The sequence below is a fragment of the Geotrypetes seraphini genome, chromosome 7 (assembly GCF_902459505.1).
Source record: "Geotrypetes seraphini chromosome 7, aGeoSer1.1, whole genome shotgun sequence".
Taxonomy (NCBI): Eukaryota; Metazoa; Chordata; class Amphibia; order Gymnophiona; family Dermophiidae; genus Geotrypetes; species Geotrypetes seraphini.
In genome coordinates this window covers 7,125,864-7,144,713 of record NC_047090.1, presented here as the reverse complement: position 1 = coordinate 7,144,713, position 18,850 = coordinate 7,125,864, and the positions used below count along the sequence as shown (strand labels likewise).

Below are 18,850 nucleotides of genomic sequence, written 5' to 3'. Positions count from 1 at the left end.
GATCGATCTTTGATATGTTTTTACTGCCCTTAAGTACAGATGATACAAAATTAACCTGAGCGTTCAGTTTTCTAAAAATACAGTGCAATCTCAACAGCTCCCAAGTAGGGGGAAAGAACTCAGATAAGGCCAAGCACCTTGTGAAGGATCATTATTTTTACAAAGCATCTTTTCTTTTTAATCCCTAGCAGAATAACAGTCAGGTGCATCCAGAAAAGCCTAATTGATTAACCATTCCATGGTATCATATTGTAATTAAAGCAGTTCTGCCCATAAATATCTGTATTTAAAAGCTCAACGGCAGCTTGCTTGTTTCTTCTTTACGGGTCGTGCAATGAACAGGAAAGTGTCTCTGGATTTGACTTTCGTTTGCTACTCCTAGCAAAAATTGACTGCTTTCGGGCATAAAGTTTGTGGATTTGCTCTGCCGTGCACCGCTAAGCAACGATATGATCCATGCAGGAAATTGCAAATTTTAAATCTTAGCTTTTGCGTGTGCAACCTTTGACTTTGCACCGATTGTGTGTTTTTTTTTTTTTCTGAAAACATTATGTAGCAGTGCATCTGTTGGAGAAAACACATTCCTTCCGTCTGAGAAGCAACGGGTCTTCTTTCTTCTGTCTCTCCGTTTTTCCAGGATAACTGGAGGCTTATCATCCACGCTAGCATATCTTCCCCTTTCTTGCAGGGCTGTCACACATCGGTGTGGTGGGAGGTCAATGACACGGAGCTGCCTCGCTTGCGACTGAACTGGCCCAAACTGGCAGCTCGGCTTCTCCGCCCCAGCTTCTCCGGGGTGTCTCCCTGCTTCTCCTGCATGCTCAAGTTCTCAATCATCTGAATTTTCTCGTGCTCCTCTTTCAGAAACTCGTTGACAATCAAGGATTTTTCCTTCTTGATTTGCTCACTGATGTCCTTGGGAATGTCAGGGATTGCCCAGTCAACCACAACGCTTAGGACCATCACCAGATTCTGCAAAGATACAAATCAGATAGAATTCAATTTTGAGGAACTGGATGAGCCAGTTGGGCATGAACCACAGCTTATATAATGATGCCAGGGCTCATACATTCATATAATTAGATAGCAGTGGGGTGTGCTCAGGGCTTTTAGTGAATCCACAGCTCTATTGCTCTGCTATTTCTTGTTCTTGTTAACTTTTTGTTTGATGAAGCTTGACTTGTTGAGCAGGCAGCCTGCTCAACCAAAGAAACATAGAAACCTGATGGCTTATAAAGCCAAATGGCCCATCCACAGCATCCACTATATCCTCCTCTCCCTATTGGCTAAGGCTCTTAACATTTGCATCTCCTCTTCCTATAGGCTAAGGCTCTTTACACCTGCATTGTGATGTCATAGAGATTTATGGTTATAGAAACATGATGGCACATAATTGCCAAATGGCCTATCCACTATCTCCTCCTGTTCCCAAGTGTTTCAACATGCCTGTGTCATCAAGCAAAAAGTAAACAAACAAACAAAAAAAATAGCAGGGCTCTTGGGCTGGGGATTCACCCAACCCTCTGAAGGCCCTGATAGTACTTATCTGAATTTGTTTGGTTGAACAGCTTCTGCCTGCTCACCCATTCAAATTCAGAGCAGTGCCCTCAGGGCCTTCAGGAGGTTGGGTGAATCCCCTGAAGGTCCTGACCACACGCCACTGGTAAGTGCCAGGAAAGCCTTGTACCTCTTTTTATGCTATATCATGTAGATAGTCTTGGGGGAGACAGTAGGCAGAGCAGGGACGCCGGTTTTAAAATACATGTGAATGCACAGACACTCGCACACACACGCACAAAGCTACTTCGGCAGCAGCTTTCAAGGGGATCTTGTGCTAAAGGTGTACAAGTGTTACCTAGGAAGGAATCCTGAAAGCAACATTAAAAAATGGAAATCCTAATAAGTAACGGCTAAAAAATATCTCTGAACATGAAGAGGAGAGGTCTCAGTGAACAGGAGCCAGATCGCTCAATGCCCCACCGCATGCTGGGATGACTTCGTTTCCTATACCTGGCTTCTGCCCAGTACTCAGTCACAGACCAGCTCCTTCCAGTGTGAAGTGTCCAATGTGAGGCCCTGTTACAAAGCTTTGGGGCGAGGCGGAGGGCGGTGCACCTCGGGTACCGTCATGGTGTGGGGGCCAGCTCCCATCCTCCTTTCTACCCTCTCTGCCCCCATCCCTTCCATTCCTCGTACCTCTTTTACGTTCCCGGCGTGAGCAGGAACCCCAACCTGCTGCTCACGCTAGCGGCTCTTCCTCTGAACCCGCGCCTAGGAGGTGACATTAGAGGAAGAGTCGATGCTGCTTGTGCCAGGAATGTTAAAGAAGTGCACGGGAAGGGAAGGAGTATGCGGATGGGGAAGGAGCGGATGGGGGCTGGGGGCAGAGAAGAGGGTGGGAGAGGGGCGTCAATGCCTCGGGCGCTTCTCACCCTCGCTACGCCACTGCAATGGGGCACAAAGAGATATCCTGCGGGAACTTGGGGATGTGATCACGCTACCCAAGTGCCTCTGTACTTACTGGCTGTTCTTTTTAAAAAAATATAATTCCTGGAAGGAATAAAAGTAAAAGAGAAATTTGTTGCAGAAAATATCAATTTCAGTATGGATTTTGATTTTAAAGAAACCTCAAGTTTCTGAAGAAACAAAGTTGTTGAGATATGAATTTTCAAGATCCTACAAGGCATTCTTCCTCCCCTAATCCTACTATCCTGGAATTCTTTGAGACCTAACACTACCAGATCCGCCCACATACTCAAACTATCTTTCCCCTTGTTAAAAGGCGTCATGTATGCAGGGAAATTAGGGAAATCCCTTTTCTTCAAATTCACTGAGTTTTGGAATAACCTCCCTGCCCCGCTGCGGAACCTAGGCTCATTCCAATTATTCCGAAAGTATCTGAAAACCTGGCTTTTCTCCAAAACGTAAAGCTATCTATTTAAAATGTAAAGCTAGCTATCCTCTTCATAACCTCTAATTTCTTATTATGCCTTCCCTCATTTATTGAATTTACCTGTAAACCGTGCCGAGCTCTATCTTTATGGAGATGATGCGGTATACAAATTTAAGGTTTAGTTTAGTGAATAGACTTGGACAATTTCCCGGAGGAAAAGTCCATAGTCTATTATTGAGAAAAACATGGGGGAAGCCACTGCTTGCTCTGGATCGCTAGCATGGAATGTTGGTACTCTTTGGGATTCTAGAATCTTATCACTCTTTGAGATTCCATATGGAATGTTGCTACTCTTTTGGATTCTAGAACCTTGTTTCTCTTTGGGATTCCGGAATCTTGCTATTCCTTGGGATTCTGTATGGAATGTTGCTACTCTTTGGGATTCTGGAATCTTGCTATTCCTTGGGATTCTGTATGGAATGTTGCTATTCTTTGGGTTTTGGCCAGGTACGAGGGACCTGGATTGGCCACTGCGTGAGAATGGGCTACTGGTTTAGATGGGCCTTTGGTCTGACCCAGTAAGGCTATTCTTATGTTCTTTAGTAGCAGACCATTGATGGACTAATGATGGACTTCAATTTTTCAGCTTTTATTACCTTGCTGGGACATTAAAGCTGCCCTGTATGATTTATGGCAGCGATAGCTAATTAGAGATTGCTATTGAAACCCCTGTAATGCCGTTTACAACATGCATAATTTAACTGTAAAGGAACATGTTGAAAAGTCAGAGGCACTTCTGGTTTGCTGTTGTTGGAAAAAAAAAAAGCTTCTTATTAGCTTCTCAAAGCTAAACATTTTTTTCTTCTTTAATTTAAAGAAAAAACAGATTAAGTCAGCTCAGTGGTTCAGCCTCCAAGGGGGGTAACATGCCTAGCCTGGAGCACTCATGAGACTGTGGTTTAATTCCTGGTGCCGCCAGTTGGTAACTTTCTGGCCCAAGTAAATTCCTGAAGAAAGGAAAATAAAAATCAAGCTTCTTGTTTTCTGTGGTACTGGAATTATGGCCATCCCATGTCAGGGTTCCACTGAAAGGAAAGTAATGTGTTATCCAATGATGGACATCCCAGCCAAATATCCCATCGACGTCAGCGCACATCCGAGTGCCTTCCGGCTAGAGAACTGGCTGGAAAGATGCCTACTAAGATGCACAAGGACCCGATCATCTGCCAGATGTCAGTAGGATGAGCGTTTTGAGAATCAGGGCCTTAGTTTTTTTTATGGCAGTTGGGGGACGTCCAACGTGTTTCGCCATCAGGTTTTTCAAGGAACTGTCCCCTTATTTTAACCAAACTGTCACTTCGACTCCACTTCTGTAATGACGGGGCGTAAGTGAGCGTATCTAAATTTAGGTGTATAGATGACACGCGTACACATATAGACTATAGTCAAAAGGGCCATATTCTGTATAATGCGCCCAGGGAAGATGTTATAACACTTGGGCTCAGCATGCTGTATTTAGGTGTTAAATTTGCTGAATTGCTCTCTAGGGTTCACAGCTGCCTTCCTATGGCTAGGCCTTGAAGGAAGGGGAGTGAAAGTACCCAGAACAAGGGGAACATAGCGCCTGGAAGAGAGGGTGAGGGGGTGAGTTTTTCTTCCCTCGCCACCCTTCAGCCCTGCTGACTCCTAGAATCTCAAATCCTGGTGACCACAGAAAAGTTACCCAGGAAGTGGCAATATTCAGTCTGATAACTGGCTAACTCTTCGGATTAAAAAAAAAGACTCTAGTACATTTTTTTTTTTTTAATTGCCACTGCTGGGTCAGACCAGTGGTCCATCGTGCCCAGCAGTCCGCTCACACGGCGGCCCTCTGGTCAAAGACCAGCACCCTGAGACTAGCCCTACCTGCGTACGTTCTGGTTCAGCAGGAACTTGTCTATCTTTGTCTTGAATCCCTGGAGGGTATTTTCCCCTATGACAGACTCCGGAAGAGCATTCCAATTTTCTACCTCTCTCTGGGTGAAGAAGAACTTCCTTACGTTTGTACAGAATCTATCCCTTTTCAATTTTAGAGGGTGCCCTCTCGTTCGCCCTACCTTGGAGAGGGTGAACAACCTGTCCTTATCCACTAAGTCTATTCCCTTCAGTACCTTGAATGTTTCGATCATGTCCAGCTTTTGGATAACCCTGTAAACCGCATCAAACTTAACGGTGTATCGTGGTATATAAATAAAAGGTTATGTTATGTTAATGGTCATACAGCTGGATATCCAGCACCTTTATCTGGGTATAACTCTTCACTGAATATTCAGGTATAAAACGCCCACAGAAACCGTCTTATCGCAGAATTTTCGCCACGATAGGCCTTGCCGCAACAGATTGAGTTGAAGGATGCGAGGGAACACGATGTGCCCGCTCGATTTCCAATGGGACTGTGAATGAGAGGCCCAAAGATTTTGGCAGAAAGTCCATCAGGAAGGTGATGATATCAGAGCCCTCTGATGCCTCCGGTATACCTATGATTCGCATGCTACTTCGCCTGCCGCGGTTTGAGAGATCCTCCAAATTGCGTTGGAGTGAGCTGATAAGCTTATCATGTTTTTCCAACAGGGAGCATTTGCTGTGTATCGCGGCGGTTTGCTCTTCAAGGGCATCAAGTCGATGCCGGGCGTCAACAAATTGATCATTTAAAGCTTCAATTTCTGCTTGCACAAGTTTGGTTTCATCCACCTGCTCCTGCATGATGCGTTTAAATGATCGCATTTCTTTAATTAATAAATCAGTTTGTGAATCCTCGTGTTTCGTCGCCATTTTGTCTGGCGGGCCGGACTCAGTTTTAGGCCTCTTATCGCAGGGCTGAGTCGGAGTGGAATCTCCTTTTGCGATTTTTGGCGGTGACATGTATGGGAGATGTCCAAGCAGAGGAACGCGATATAGATGGAATAAAGCACGTTAATTGTATAAATTGGTGTCGGTGTGGAGGAGCTTCTATTCCATGCTCTCTGTAGCTAGCAGGCTTCGCCCCCAAGCCAACGTCTTATGCCATGGGGTGAAATTTTTACAAATCCTTCTGTGAGTCTTACTGTTTTAAGGATTATGGGTTTCGAGTCGGAAATAACCATCTGCTCTGCAATTTGTCTGTTCTAACATGTTCACCTCGTACAGTTAAAACTGAGCCAGCTAAACTTACAGCACCGTCGCTCCAGATATCTGAGCCTGATCGAAATCAGCTGTCTTGAAGCACACAATTTGAGAATGGAGGGATCTTCCACTTCCTCTTAATGGGTGTCTGAGTAACATGACTCCAGTTTGCCTGGCCCGAAAGGTGGAGGAGGCCCACCAAGAAATGCAACTTTCTCTTCAAGGGGCTTAGGCACAATATTATCTATTTCCATTTAGCGGACACCTTTTTAGTGAGTTACGTTCAGGTACAGTAGTGAGTACTAGATGTGAGTAGATGCTAAATTATTTTTACGTGCGTGTTGGAACATCACTTCGCACTCTACTCTTAATGACATTGCTGTCGTAAGAAAACAAAACGGTGGCGGGGCATTTTGCATAGGACATCTAAGTCTGACTTTGGATGTTTTGAGAAAAATGCCCCAAAATTGGGTGGAGAAAATCGAACCCACAAAATGTCTTTATCTTTCCAGATAAACCTGTCTCTCTTCTTCCCTCATCCTCCCTGTCTTGTTGGCTTGCAAACTTGGGGTAATCTTTGACTCGTCTCTCTCCTTCTCTTCACATATCCAACAGACTGCCAGACTGTTTCTTTCTCTACAACAGTGGTTCCCAACCCTGTCCTGGAGGAACACCAGGCCAATTGGGTTTTCAGGCTAGCCCTAATGAATATGCATGAAGCAAATTTGCATGCCTATCACTTCCATCATATGCAAATCTCTCTCATGCATATTCATTAGGGCTAGCCTGAAAACCCGATTGGCCTGGTGTTCCTCCAGGACAGGGTTGGGAATCACTGCTCTACAATATCACTAAAATCAGACCCTTCCTTTCTGAACGCACTGCCAGGACCCTCATCACCTTTCGACTAGACCAGGAGTAGGCAATTCCGGTCCTCGAGAGCAGGAGCCAGGTCAGGTTTTCAGGATCTCCACCATGAATATGTATGAGATGGATTTGCATGCACTGCCTCCTTGAGATGCAAATCTATCTCATACATATTTATTCTGGATATCCTGAAAACCTGACCTGGCTCTGGCTCTGGCTCTCGAGGACCGGAATTGCCTACCCCTGGACTAGACTAATGCAATCTGCTTCTCACTGGCCTTCCACTAAACCAGGGGTAGGCAATTCCGGTCCTCGAGAGCCGGAGCCAGGTCAGGTTTTCAGGATATCCACAATGAATATGTACGAGATGGATTTGCATGCACTGCCTCCTTGAGATGCAAATCTATCTCATGCATATTTATTGTGGATATCCTGAAAACCTGACCTGGCTCCGGCTCTCGAGGACTGGAATTGCCTACCCCTGCACTAAACCATCTCTCATCCCTTCAATCTGTTCAGAACTCTGCTGCACGCCTCATATTCTGTCAAATTCACTATGCCCACACTACCCCTCTCCTCAAGCCACTTCATTGGTTCCCTATCCGTTTCCTCATATAGTTCAAACTCCTACTGACCTACAAGTGTATTCACTCTACAGCACCTCAGTATCTTTTGTTTCTTTTAGGAATGCTCACAATCCACCCGTGCGCTTGGCCAAGCCCCCTTTTGAGATTCACGCACTAGAATTATCATGCGCAGCTTTACAGAAACACTTTAGAAAGTTGAACGCACAACTTCCAATTACTTAACAGTCGGCATCAATTATTAGGTGTTACTTGCCAATTACCGGTGCCAATTAGCTTGTTAAACAATTAAGTTGCATGCATTAATCAGCAATGTGCACAGATCTGCGCGCACAGGTCGCACTACACAGAATCCGGCCCTGTATAGGCGTAGTCTATCTATGTTCATGCGTATTTTATAAAACTCTCGTGTACGTCTCAACCTCATCTCTGCTCCTCCCAGACTATATGCAATTATCAAATTAGGCACACAGGCCCTGATTCTGTATAGGACGCCCGGGAGAGGTGTCCTATTCAGAATCGGGCCTACACTAAACCCCAATTCTGTAACCGGTGTCCATGTTACTGACGCTGGTTAGAGAATTGGGTTAGATTAGACACGGCCCGCTACACTTATCGCAGCAAGGGATCTCTCTGCCGCTATAAGTATAGTGGGCCACGGCCGCCTGTCCGATTGCCGGCAGGAGGGTGCCCAAACCCTCCTGCCAGAAGATGCCCCCCCCCCGACACTACCAACCGCCCCCCCCGACACTACCGATCGCTGGCAGGAGGGTGCCCAAACCCTCCTGCCTGAAGATGCACCCCCTCCGCACCCTCCCCCCCGCGCTAACAGCCCCCAAACCTCCACCCCACCAAACTAACCTTTTCTTTTGGCCAGATGGGTCTTGCCCGTCCAGCCGGCAGGCCCGCTTCGTCGAAATGAGGCAGGCCCGCCCCTTCCCGGCCCATCCTGCCGAAGCCTAAGGCCTGATTGGCCCAGGCTCTAGAAGCCTGGACCAATCAGGCCTTAGGCATAGCGGGTCCGCCCATCCCCACTTAATCTAAGGCCTGATTGGCCCAGGCTCTAGGCTCTAGGCTCTAGGCTCTAGGCTCTAGTGTTCATTTCTTAGGCCACTTTTGTAGCATCTGGGTGACAGTTAATCAGAATGGCAAGAAGCCAGAGTTCTGGCCTGGATCGTCCAGCCTGGGTACCATCCAAACCAGGAGCCATCCTCATTTGTGTAAAATTGCATGCCAGTAAAATTTACCTGGAAAAGAATCACAAAAGCCAGACGAACAGCCAACACCGCCCAGTACTGTTTGGAAAAATCATAGGGAACTGGGGACCAAGGTGGTTCTCTATAATCCTTGTACCTAGCCAGAGAAATAACCAAATTAATATTCTGAATGATCATATACATACATACATCTGCGCTACACAATAACATTTAACAAAAGCCACGAGGAGTCCATTTTAGCTGGGTGGCACGCAAAAACATTTCACCTAAATTCCATGAACGCCTCTCCAATGCCCAAACCCCCTTTGGAGTTGCACACTATGAAATTTAGGCATGCATTTTATAGAATAGGGCAAAGGGCATATCAGCGCTTAACTCCTAATTACTACGACCATACACAGCGCTGAACAGAGTCACAAAGAAGACAGTCCCTGCTCCAAAGAGCTTACAATCTAAACAGGCAAGAAGGACAAACAGGATGTCATGGATACAGTTAAGGGGAACAGTTAATCAGCTGGCTGGGTTGGAGGGCAGACGGAAGTACTCAAACCATTGTGACATCACTGATGAGGTTGGCTCTTATTGGTGGAATGAGGCATTATGACATCACAACCTCAGCTCTGCTTCCCAAAGACTGAAACTCTTCACACTGCTATTATTGCTATGAATTATTTCTGTAGCGCTACCAGACCTGTATAGAGTCACAAAGAAGACAGTCCCTGCTCCAAAGAGCTTACAATCTAAACAGACAAGACGGACAGACAGGATGTCATGGATACAATTAAGGGGAACGGTTAATCTGCTGGCTGGGTTGGAGGGCAAAGGAGTAGGTTTAAGGATTGAAGGCTATATCAAAAAGGTGGGTTTTCAGTCTGCTTTTAAACAAGGGAAGGGACATGGTGGATGAACTCAGGTAGTTTATTTCAGGCATACAGGGAAGCTAGATAAAAGGAACAATGTATGGAATTGGCAGTGAAGAAGGGTCCCAATAAGAGCGGCTTATCTGAGGAGGTGTAGAGATACTGAGAGGCAGCAGAATTAAATGCTAATTAAGGGTTTATTAATTAGTTTAGGCACAGATTTCTGATCCATGCCCAAATTTTCATATCCAATTCTAGGAGATTGCTTTAACAAATAAGTTTCTGAGATATAATAAGATTCCACCATGCAACCCAGTGGCACAGCGTCACGGTCAACGCCACTGGAAACACTTATATAATGCTGGAGAGGCAAGTCATATTTGAGATAGCTCAGTTTCTGCTATTTGGAAAGTAAAAAAAATACCCCCAATAATAATTCATTCAGTCATACTGGGGCTTCACTTATCTCCAGAAGTCACTTGAATCCAAAAATAAGAGAGCTCAACTTTTTCCCAACATAGTTTGCCAAGAAAAGAGATCCCCCCCCCCCCCAATAAAGGGGACACAGTCTGCAGTGTCTCCAGGGTTCAGCTACGCCGGTTTTTAGCAACTGAATTAAGGTATCTATTTTAGCTTTTATTTTGGGTTCATAGACAACCCCGCGAAAGACAAAGGCGCGCACCAACAACTGAGCGCAAGATGGAGGTGTGCGCCGAAGAAAATTACAGTTTTTAGGGGCTCCGACGGGGGGGTTTTGTTGGGAAGCCCCCCCAGTTTACTTAATAGAGATCGCTCCGGCGTTGTGGGGGGTTTGGGGGGTTGTAACCCTCCACATTTTACTGTAAACTTAACTTTTTCTCTAAAAACAGGGAAAAAGTGAAGTTTTCAGTAAAATGTGGGGGGTTACAATCCCCCAAACCCCCCACAATGCCCCCATAACGCGGCATGATCTCTATTAAGTAAAGTGGGGGGTTCCCCCCCACGCCCCCCCGTCGGAGCCCTAAAAACAGTAATTTTCTGCAGCGTGCGCCTCCACACTGCGCTCAATTGTCTGCACGCGCCTTTGTCCCGGCGTGCTTTTGACCTGACACCTTTATTTTGTATAGAAAGCATGGAAACATAATCCACTCAGTTTCTTTGTTAATTTTAGAACTGGGTGCGTATCATTTTTCTGTTGCTCAAGTTTTAAGAAACGTTTTTACCCAAGTGTTAGTGACTTTCCCAGAATTGTTGTTAAAATCAAAATTCCTTAATGCACTCAAGGTAAAGGTTTTTGGGTTTTTTTAAGTTACAGATGAGTAAGCCTTTTCACCTCTGATGACAATTCAAGTGGTAAAGGTTAACAGCTCAACTTCCTTCTAGAAACTGTTTAAATCACTGTTGCTTTAAGTAGAAACAAAATTTACTTTTCTATCCATCATTGAAAAGGTTCAGTGACCCACAGTGCCAAAAGTGACCTTGATAAGGGGGGATGGAACTTCTCATATGAGGAAAGACTAAAGAGGTCAGGGCTCCTCAGCTTGGAAAAAAGACGGCTGAGGGGAGATAGGACTGAAGTCTACAAAATCCTGAGTGGAGTAGAACGGGTACAAGTGGATCGATTTTTCACTCCATCAAAAATTGCAAAGACTAGGGGACCCTCGATGAAGTTACAGGGAAATACTTTTAAAACCAATAGGAGGAAATATTTTTTTTAGTTAAGCTCTGGAACGCATTGCTAGAGAACGTGGTAAGAGCAATTAATGTAACTGGTTTTAAAAAAAAGGTTTGACCAAGTTCCTGGAGGAAAAGTCCATAGTCTGCTATTGAGACAGATATGGGGGAAGCCACTGTTTGCCTGGAAAGTTGCTACTATTTGGGATTCTGGAATCTTGCTATTCTTTGGGATTCTGTATGGAATGTTACTCCTATTTGGGTTTTTTGCCAGGTACTTGTAACCTGAATTGGCCACTGTCGAGATGGACTTCTGGGCTAGATGTACCATTGGTCTGACCTAGCAAAGCTATTCTTATATTCTTATGAGATCCGAGACAGGGCGCTACCCTAGCGAGTTAGCAAGTAACGTTTTCTGATTTAAGGCAGTATTCTAACAGAGTAGGCAGTATTCTAACAAAGTATCTGTCTCAATAGCAGACTATGGACTTTTCCTCCAGGAACTTGGTCAAACCTTTTTTTTAAAACCAGTTACATTAATCGCTCTTACCACGTCCTCTAGCAATGCATTCCCTAAAAAAATCCCAAAGTTGAGCAAATCTTATTTTCTGTGCTAGCACCTGACACTGCTGCTTTATGAACTAAGCTAGTGCACTAATGAAGAGATGAGTTCCAAAAACTGATAAGTATGAAAAGCTGTTTCTGGATAAAAGCAAGTTTTCATTTTCAAGAATTTCATCCAACATAAGAATTTCTTATACGATATCTTATGAATAAATGCTTTTTGTGCAAACTTCAGGCATACTAGGGCTCTCCTTAAAGGTGTCTGCGTTTGTAACATTTTACGCTTTGATTTACTTTAAGCTGTTTCAGGACTAGGTCCGGGGATAGTATCATATGTGTCCTGCTGCTATTTGACCCTTCCTGGGCCATACTGTGACACTGCCACTAGAGGTTGCAGTGGCCATTTGGTAGCAGCAGTAAGTGGATAATGTTCTAGTCCATAGACCACCAGGGACTTTTATAGGCCTGGGGAGGGTGGAATTATGAGGGGATGGGATAGGGTGGCGTGGCGTGGACTCTAGCCTAGGCATTTATCATCTTTGGGGGGGGGGCGAAGGGGAGGTCAAGATTGATGAGTATTACAAAGGCAGAGGCACCTAAAAATAGTAATGCGATCTCTGGCCAATATGGACTCACATAAGTGTATCACACAGGTCTCAGCTGAATATTGACCAGGAATGCATAAGCTCTGGCGGTCACTGCAGTTGAAATTAGCTTTGGATATTCAGCGCTTGTGCCTAGACATAACCCTGCACTAGATATCCAGGGCTAATTCTGCCTGGGGGGGGGGGATCAGTGTTTAAAAAATAAAAATCATTGATTACAGTGGGCTGAATATCAAGCAGTATAGGTTTAGGTAGGGTTAACATATGTCATATCTCCCCTCAACTGTCTCTTCCAAAATGAAGAGCCCTAACCTCTGTAGTCTTTCCTCATACGAGACGAGTTCCAGCTCTTTTATCATCTTGGTCGCTTTTAGTGCCAATATATCTTTCTTGAGATAAGGAGACCAGAACCAGGTGAGGTTAGAACATAAGAAACGCCTACGCCGGATCAGACCCCAGGTCCATCTATTCCGGCGACCTGCACGCGCGGGGGCCAAGCCAGGTGCTCCCAGATGGAGACCCTGATTACCCGTATCCCTCAATGTGATTAGCAAGGAGGTGTGCATCCAACTTACGCTTGAAACCCAGAACGGTAGTCTCCGTCACCACCTCCTCTGGGAGAACATTCCAAGCGTCCACCACTCGCTGTGTGAAACAGAACTTCCTGACATTTGTCCTGAGCCCTGCTGCCCCTCAGCCTCAGTCCATGACCTCTTGTCCGTGTCACATTTGACAATGTGAACAACAATGTTTCTTGCTCTATTTCGTCGAATCCTTTCAGTATTTTAAAAGTCTCAATCTTATCCCCTCGCAGTCTCCTCCTCTCGAGGGTGAACAGTCCCAGTCTTTCGAGGCTTTCTTTGTAGCTCAAATTTTCTATACCTTTTACTAGCTTCGTGGCTCGCCCCTGCACCCTTTCCAGCAGGGTTATATCCATTGAACGACACAGGGGCAGTATAACATTCTTAGTCTTGTTAACCATCCCTTTTTAAAAATAACTCCTAGCATCTCGTTTGCTTTTTTGGCTACTGCCACCCATTGGGCGGAAGGTTTCAGCGTATTTTCCATGATGACACCCAGATCTTTTTCTTTTTGAGTGCTGACCTCTTATTTTTGGAGGCTACTGGAGATCAAATCAAAAGTGATATGACTCTGTGGGTCCACTCATCCCTGCTTGTCTTATCTTGATTAGTTGTTTGATTTACTCATGTGTTGTTTGACTGTTATTAGCTCCTTTGTTCTTTGTTGTCCTCTTTCTTATCATATATTGGTGTTTCTTTTTTTGGCCTGTACAAATTCCTTGTTATGTCTGCCAGGAAAGGAGATATATTAAATCCAATAAACCATAACCATAGGCTGTGAGTTCTGATATTGACCTGAAGTAGTCTAAAGTTGTATCCAGTGTTGTATTGCCAATGTGTTTTCCAAAGCTTTTATGTCAACTCAAAAGGAAGACATATTGGTAAGCCGATCCTTGAACGGATTACCCCCATATAACAAGTATTTGATTGAAAACTGTTATGCCTTTGTTAGAGCCCTAAATGTAAATACCTCAGAATGGAGACCACATTCCCGCAGTGGTGCGTTACTATAGGAGATTCCAATCTGATGTTTGTTCACTTTTTCTACGCTCTGCAATTTGCTGTGTACATACGGTATGTCCATTCTTTGATTTGTTCTAGTTTCTATCCTTCAGCAAATATTTTAAAGCTTTTAGAATTCTTTTTGCTGACCATCATGAGTGTCTTCTTTCTTGGTGTTTAAGTTTAAGCTCATCCCTTAAAATCATGGTTGGCTCTTGGGGTGGGAGGTAGGCGAGGGACCCAAGGGAAACCATTAACAATGTGGTGCCTTGAAGACTGAAGAGCAGAAGATGGGAGGCCATAGTGGCTTGCCACTGGTCTTTCTGCTGCATGAAATCTGGCAACTGCTGGCCCTGTGACATTCTACCATGCCAATAGTGGTTGGGGAGGGCAGTGACATCAACCTTCTGCTGACAGGACATTCTGCTGATGGGAACAAGGGTACTGCAATGGTTTACATAGAAACATAGAAACATAGAAATAGACGGCAGATAAGGGCCCACGGCCCATCCAGTCTGCCCACCCTAATGGCCCACCCCCCCTAACTACCTCCATGAAGAGATCCCACATGCCAAATAGAAACAAAGAACATGATGGCAGAAAAGGGCCACGGCCCATCCAGTCTGCCCACCCTATTGGCCCACCCCCCTAACTACCTCCATGAAGAGATCCCACATGCCAAATAGAAACATAAACATAGAAACATAGAAATAGACGGCAGATAAGGGCCACGGCCCATCCAGTCTGCCCACCCTAATGGCCCACCCCCCCCAACTACCTCCATGAAGAGATCCCACATGCCAAATAGAAACAAAGAACATGATGGCAGAAAAGGGCCACGGCCCATCCAGTCTGCCCACCCTATTGGCCCACCCCCCTAACTACCTCCATGAAGAGATCCCACATGCCAAATAGAAACATAAACATAGAAACATAGAAATAGACGGCAGATAAGGGCCACGGCCCATCCAGTCTGCCCACCCTAATGGCCCACCCCCCCTAACTACCTCCATGAAGAGATCCCACATGCCAAATAGAAACAAAGAACATGATGGCAGAAAAGGGCCACGGCCCATCCAGTCTGCCCACCCTAATGGCCCACCCCCCCTAACTACCTCCATGAAGAGATCCCACATGCCAAATAGAAACAAAGAACATGATGGCAGAAAAGGGCCACGGCCCATCAAGTCTGCCCACCCTAATGGCCCACCCCCCCTAACTACCTCCATGAAGAGATCCCACATGCCAAATAGAAACATAAACATAGAAACATAGAAATAGACGGCAGATAAGGGCCCACGGCCCATCTAGTCTGCCCACCTTAATGTCCCTCCCCTACCTTTGCCCTGTGAATAGATCCCATGTGCCGATCCCATTTGGCCTTAAAATCAGGCACGCTGCTGGCCTCAATCACCTGTAGTGGAAGATTATTCCAGCGATCAACCACTCTTTCAGTGAAAAAGAATTTCCTGGTGTCACCTCGTAGTTTCCCGCCCCTGATTTTCAACGGATGCCCTCTTGTTGTCGTGGGACCCTTGAAAAAGAAGATATCTTCCTCCGCCTCGATGCGGCCCGTTTGGCACATAATTTGCCCCTCGCTATGTTTGATCCTTGGTAAAGGTTATACCTTTTCAGGCTATCGTCGTTCCTTAGTATCTTGTTTCGTCCATATTAGAGAATGACATGGGGATCCCTGCAGGAACTCAATTTCCCTGTCCCGTCCCCGCGAGTTTTGTTGCTGTCCCTGTGGCCCGACAAATGCACGCAGGTCAATGGCGCCCCATCAATTGCGCTCCATACAGCGGATACTATTTTGAGGTTGGGTAGGGGTGGAGCCAACTACACTTAAAATATTCACTTGGTATCTAGTGTTAGGGTAAGGTTTAGTTGAGGATTTAGTCCTCATCTAAACCTTACCCTAACACTAGCGCAATTGACGGACCGCCACTGTCCTGTGCGCACTTCTCGGCGCACACATTTGACGGGGCACGATTGACGGGACGCAATTGTCCTGTGCTCATTTGTCAGTGTACCCATTTCTCTAAGCGCTGCCTTAACCACACAAGCCTTGAACCTTATGATTTTAAAGTGGTTGAGGCTTGTGCAGATGAGGACGGAGCTTGCAGGGATGAGGCAGGGACAGGAAAAGAACTCGCAGGGACGGGATGGGAAAATAAGTTCCCACGGGGACAGGAAAAAATGTGTTCCTGTGTCATTCTCTAATCCGTATATCAAATGTTAATTAGGCTCATACCAGGAGGATACAATTTCCAGTCCACAAGAACTTTGTACCTAAGGATCATGTAAGTAGATCAATATTTTCCTTTAAAAACTGTCCATATATCCAAAGGATGTAAGAACATAAGAATAGCCTTAATGGGTCAGACCAATGTTCCATCAAGCCAAGTAGCCCGTTCTCACGGTGGCCAATCCAGGTCTCTAGTACCTGGCCAAAACCCAAGGAGTAGCAACATTCCATTTAGAATTCCAAGGAATAGCAAGATTCCGGAATCCCAAATAGTAACAAAAGATGCTGGAATCCCCAAAAGAGTAGCAAAAGATTCTGGAATCCCAAAGCGTAACAAGATTCTAGAATCCCAAAGAGTAGCAACATTCCATACAGAATCCCAAGGAATAGCAAGATTCCGGAATCCCAAAAAGTAGCAACATTCCATACAAAATCCAAAGCAATAGCAAGATTTCAGAATCCCAAAGAGTAGCAACATTCCATACAGAATCCCAAGGAATAGCAAAATTCCAGAATCCCAAAGAGTAGCAACATTCCATACAGAATCCCAAGGAATAGCAAAATTCCAGAATCCCAAAGAGTAGCAACATTCCATACAGAATCCCAAGGAATAGCAAAATTCCAGAATCCCAAAGAGTAGCAACATTCCATACAGAATCCCAAGGAATAGCAAGATTCCGGAATCCCAAAAAGTAGCAATATTCCATGCTACCGATCCAGGGCAAGCAGTGGCTTCCCCCATGTCTTTCTCAATAACAGACTATGGACTTTTCCTCCAGGAACTTGTCCAAACCTTTCCTAAAACCAGCTACGCTATCCGCTCTTACCACAACCTCTGGCAATGCGTTCCAGAGCTTAACTATTCTCTGAGTGAACAAAAATTTCATCCAATTGGTTTTAAAAGTATTTCCCTGCATAGTTTTTCATAGGCAGTGGAAAAGTAGGTTTTTACTTTCCCTTTTAAAATTGCTTTGAAACACGTTGACTTTCAATCTGTGGGCAGCACTGGCGTAGTAAGAGGGATGCGGGGCGTGGGGGGGGAGGTGGGTGTCCCCGCCCCAGGTGCAGTTGTTGTAAAGGCCAAAGGCACCCATCCTCCTGTCCGCCTCTCCCCGCCATAAGCGTGCGCCTTTCCCTTCCCTCGTACCTCTTTCATTTTTCCTGCGCGAGCAGCATTAGAAACTTACTGCCCCCGTTGGCGTCGCCTCTCTCTGACATCACTTCCGGGCCCTGCGCTTAGGAAATGATGTCAGAAGGTTAGCCAACATGATGCAGGCAGCAAGTTCATGCTACTGCTCTCACCTGGAAAATTAAAAAGGTACGGGGAAGGGAGGGGGCAGAGAAGAGGACGGGGGAGGGGCCACTGACCCTCGCTACGCCACTGGTTTGCAGGACTGAAAATTACCACAGCTTTCTTCCCTCATTCACTCTACCAAAACCTCAAAGAAAAATCTCTCTTTTTTTTTTTTGTAGCCCGCTCAATTTAGGGATTTAAGGACGTAGGAGGGATTAAAGGCGTGTAGGCAGATTATATTGTTTGATAAAACTCTGTTTCCCAACACATACCTGACCGGTTTTGTTTATGTGATATCCCTTGTGAATATGCATGAGATGGATTTGCATACTCTGGAGAGTCAGTCAGCCAATATTCAAAAGCACTCCTACGTTTGTCGAATATCTAAGGGTTTTATTTTTAAATGTGTACCAGCATTATATGTTTAATGCCAAATGTGTAATCTTGCTTGTCTGGTGCCAACCGGGCAAAATCAGGGGCGAAGTCAAACTTGAGATGCCCAGATCAAGACGTCTCAGTATTTCAGGACAGATTATAGAAACTGGGCCTCTTCTCCCTTGAACAGAGGAGATTGAGAGGGGACATGATCAAAACGTTCAAAATACTGAAGGGAATAGACTTAGTAGATAAGGACAGGTTGTTCACCCTCTCCAAGGTAGGGAGTACAAGAAGGCACTCTCTAAAACTGAAAGGGGATAGATTCTGTACGAACGTAAGGAAGTTCTTCTTCACCCAGAGAGTGGTGGAAAACTGGAACACTCTTCCGGAGTCTGCTATAGGGGAAAACACCCTCCAGGATTCAAGGCAAAGTAGATAAAGACAGGATGTTCATCCTCTCCAAGGTAGGGAGAACGAGAGGGCACTCTCTAAAGTTGAAAGGGGATAGATTCCGTACAAACGTAAGGAAGTTCTTCTTCACCCAGAGAGTGGTAGAAAACTGGAACGCTCTTCTGGAGTCTGCTATAGGGGAAAACACCCTCCAGGGATTCAAGACAAGGCTGGACAAGTTCCTGCTGAACAAGGACGTATGCTGGTAGGGCTAGTCTCAGTTAGGGCGCTGGTCTTTGACCTAAGGGCCGCCGTGGGAGCAGATTGCTGGGCACGATGGACCACTGGTCTGACCCAGCAGCGTCAGTTCTTATGACAGAACCTGCCAAAGTTTTCCTCCCATGGATGCTCATCCTGGACATTTTCAGGGCCTAAATGCCCATTTCTCCTGTGTGTTAGACTAATGTCAAATATTTCAGTAGGTTGAAAACCAGCAAGTTCACATTTAACTTTTACCAGTTTAAAAATAGAAACATGTATTTTGGGATGCTGTCACAGAGGCTATCCCTTGCC

General features: G+C 45.4%; 1 protein-coding gene across 1 annotated transcript in view; it reads right to left on the bottom strand.

Moving 5' to 3' along the window:
• Window positions 1-524: 524 nt before the first annotated feature.
• ANO2 (anoctamin 2) overlaps window positions 525-18,850 on the bottom strand; it is a 228,699-nt gene continuing 210,373 nt past the window's right edge. The window contains exons 23-24 of the mRNA XM_033953477.1: window positions 8,733-8,838; window positions 525-972 (exon numbers count right to left, since the gene is read on the bottom strand). Coding sequence (XP_033809368.1) covers window positions 694-972; window positions 8,733-8,838 — 385 coding nt within the window. The 3' untranslated portion in view covers window positions 525-693. The remainder of the gene's footprint in view (window positions 973-8,732; window positions 8,839-18,850) is intronic.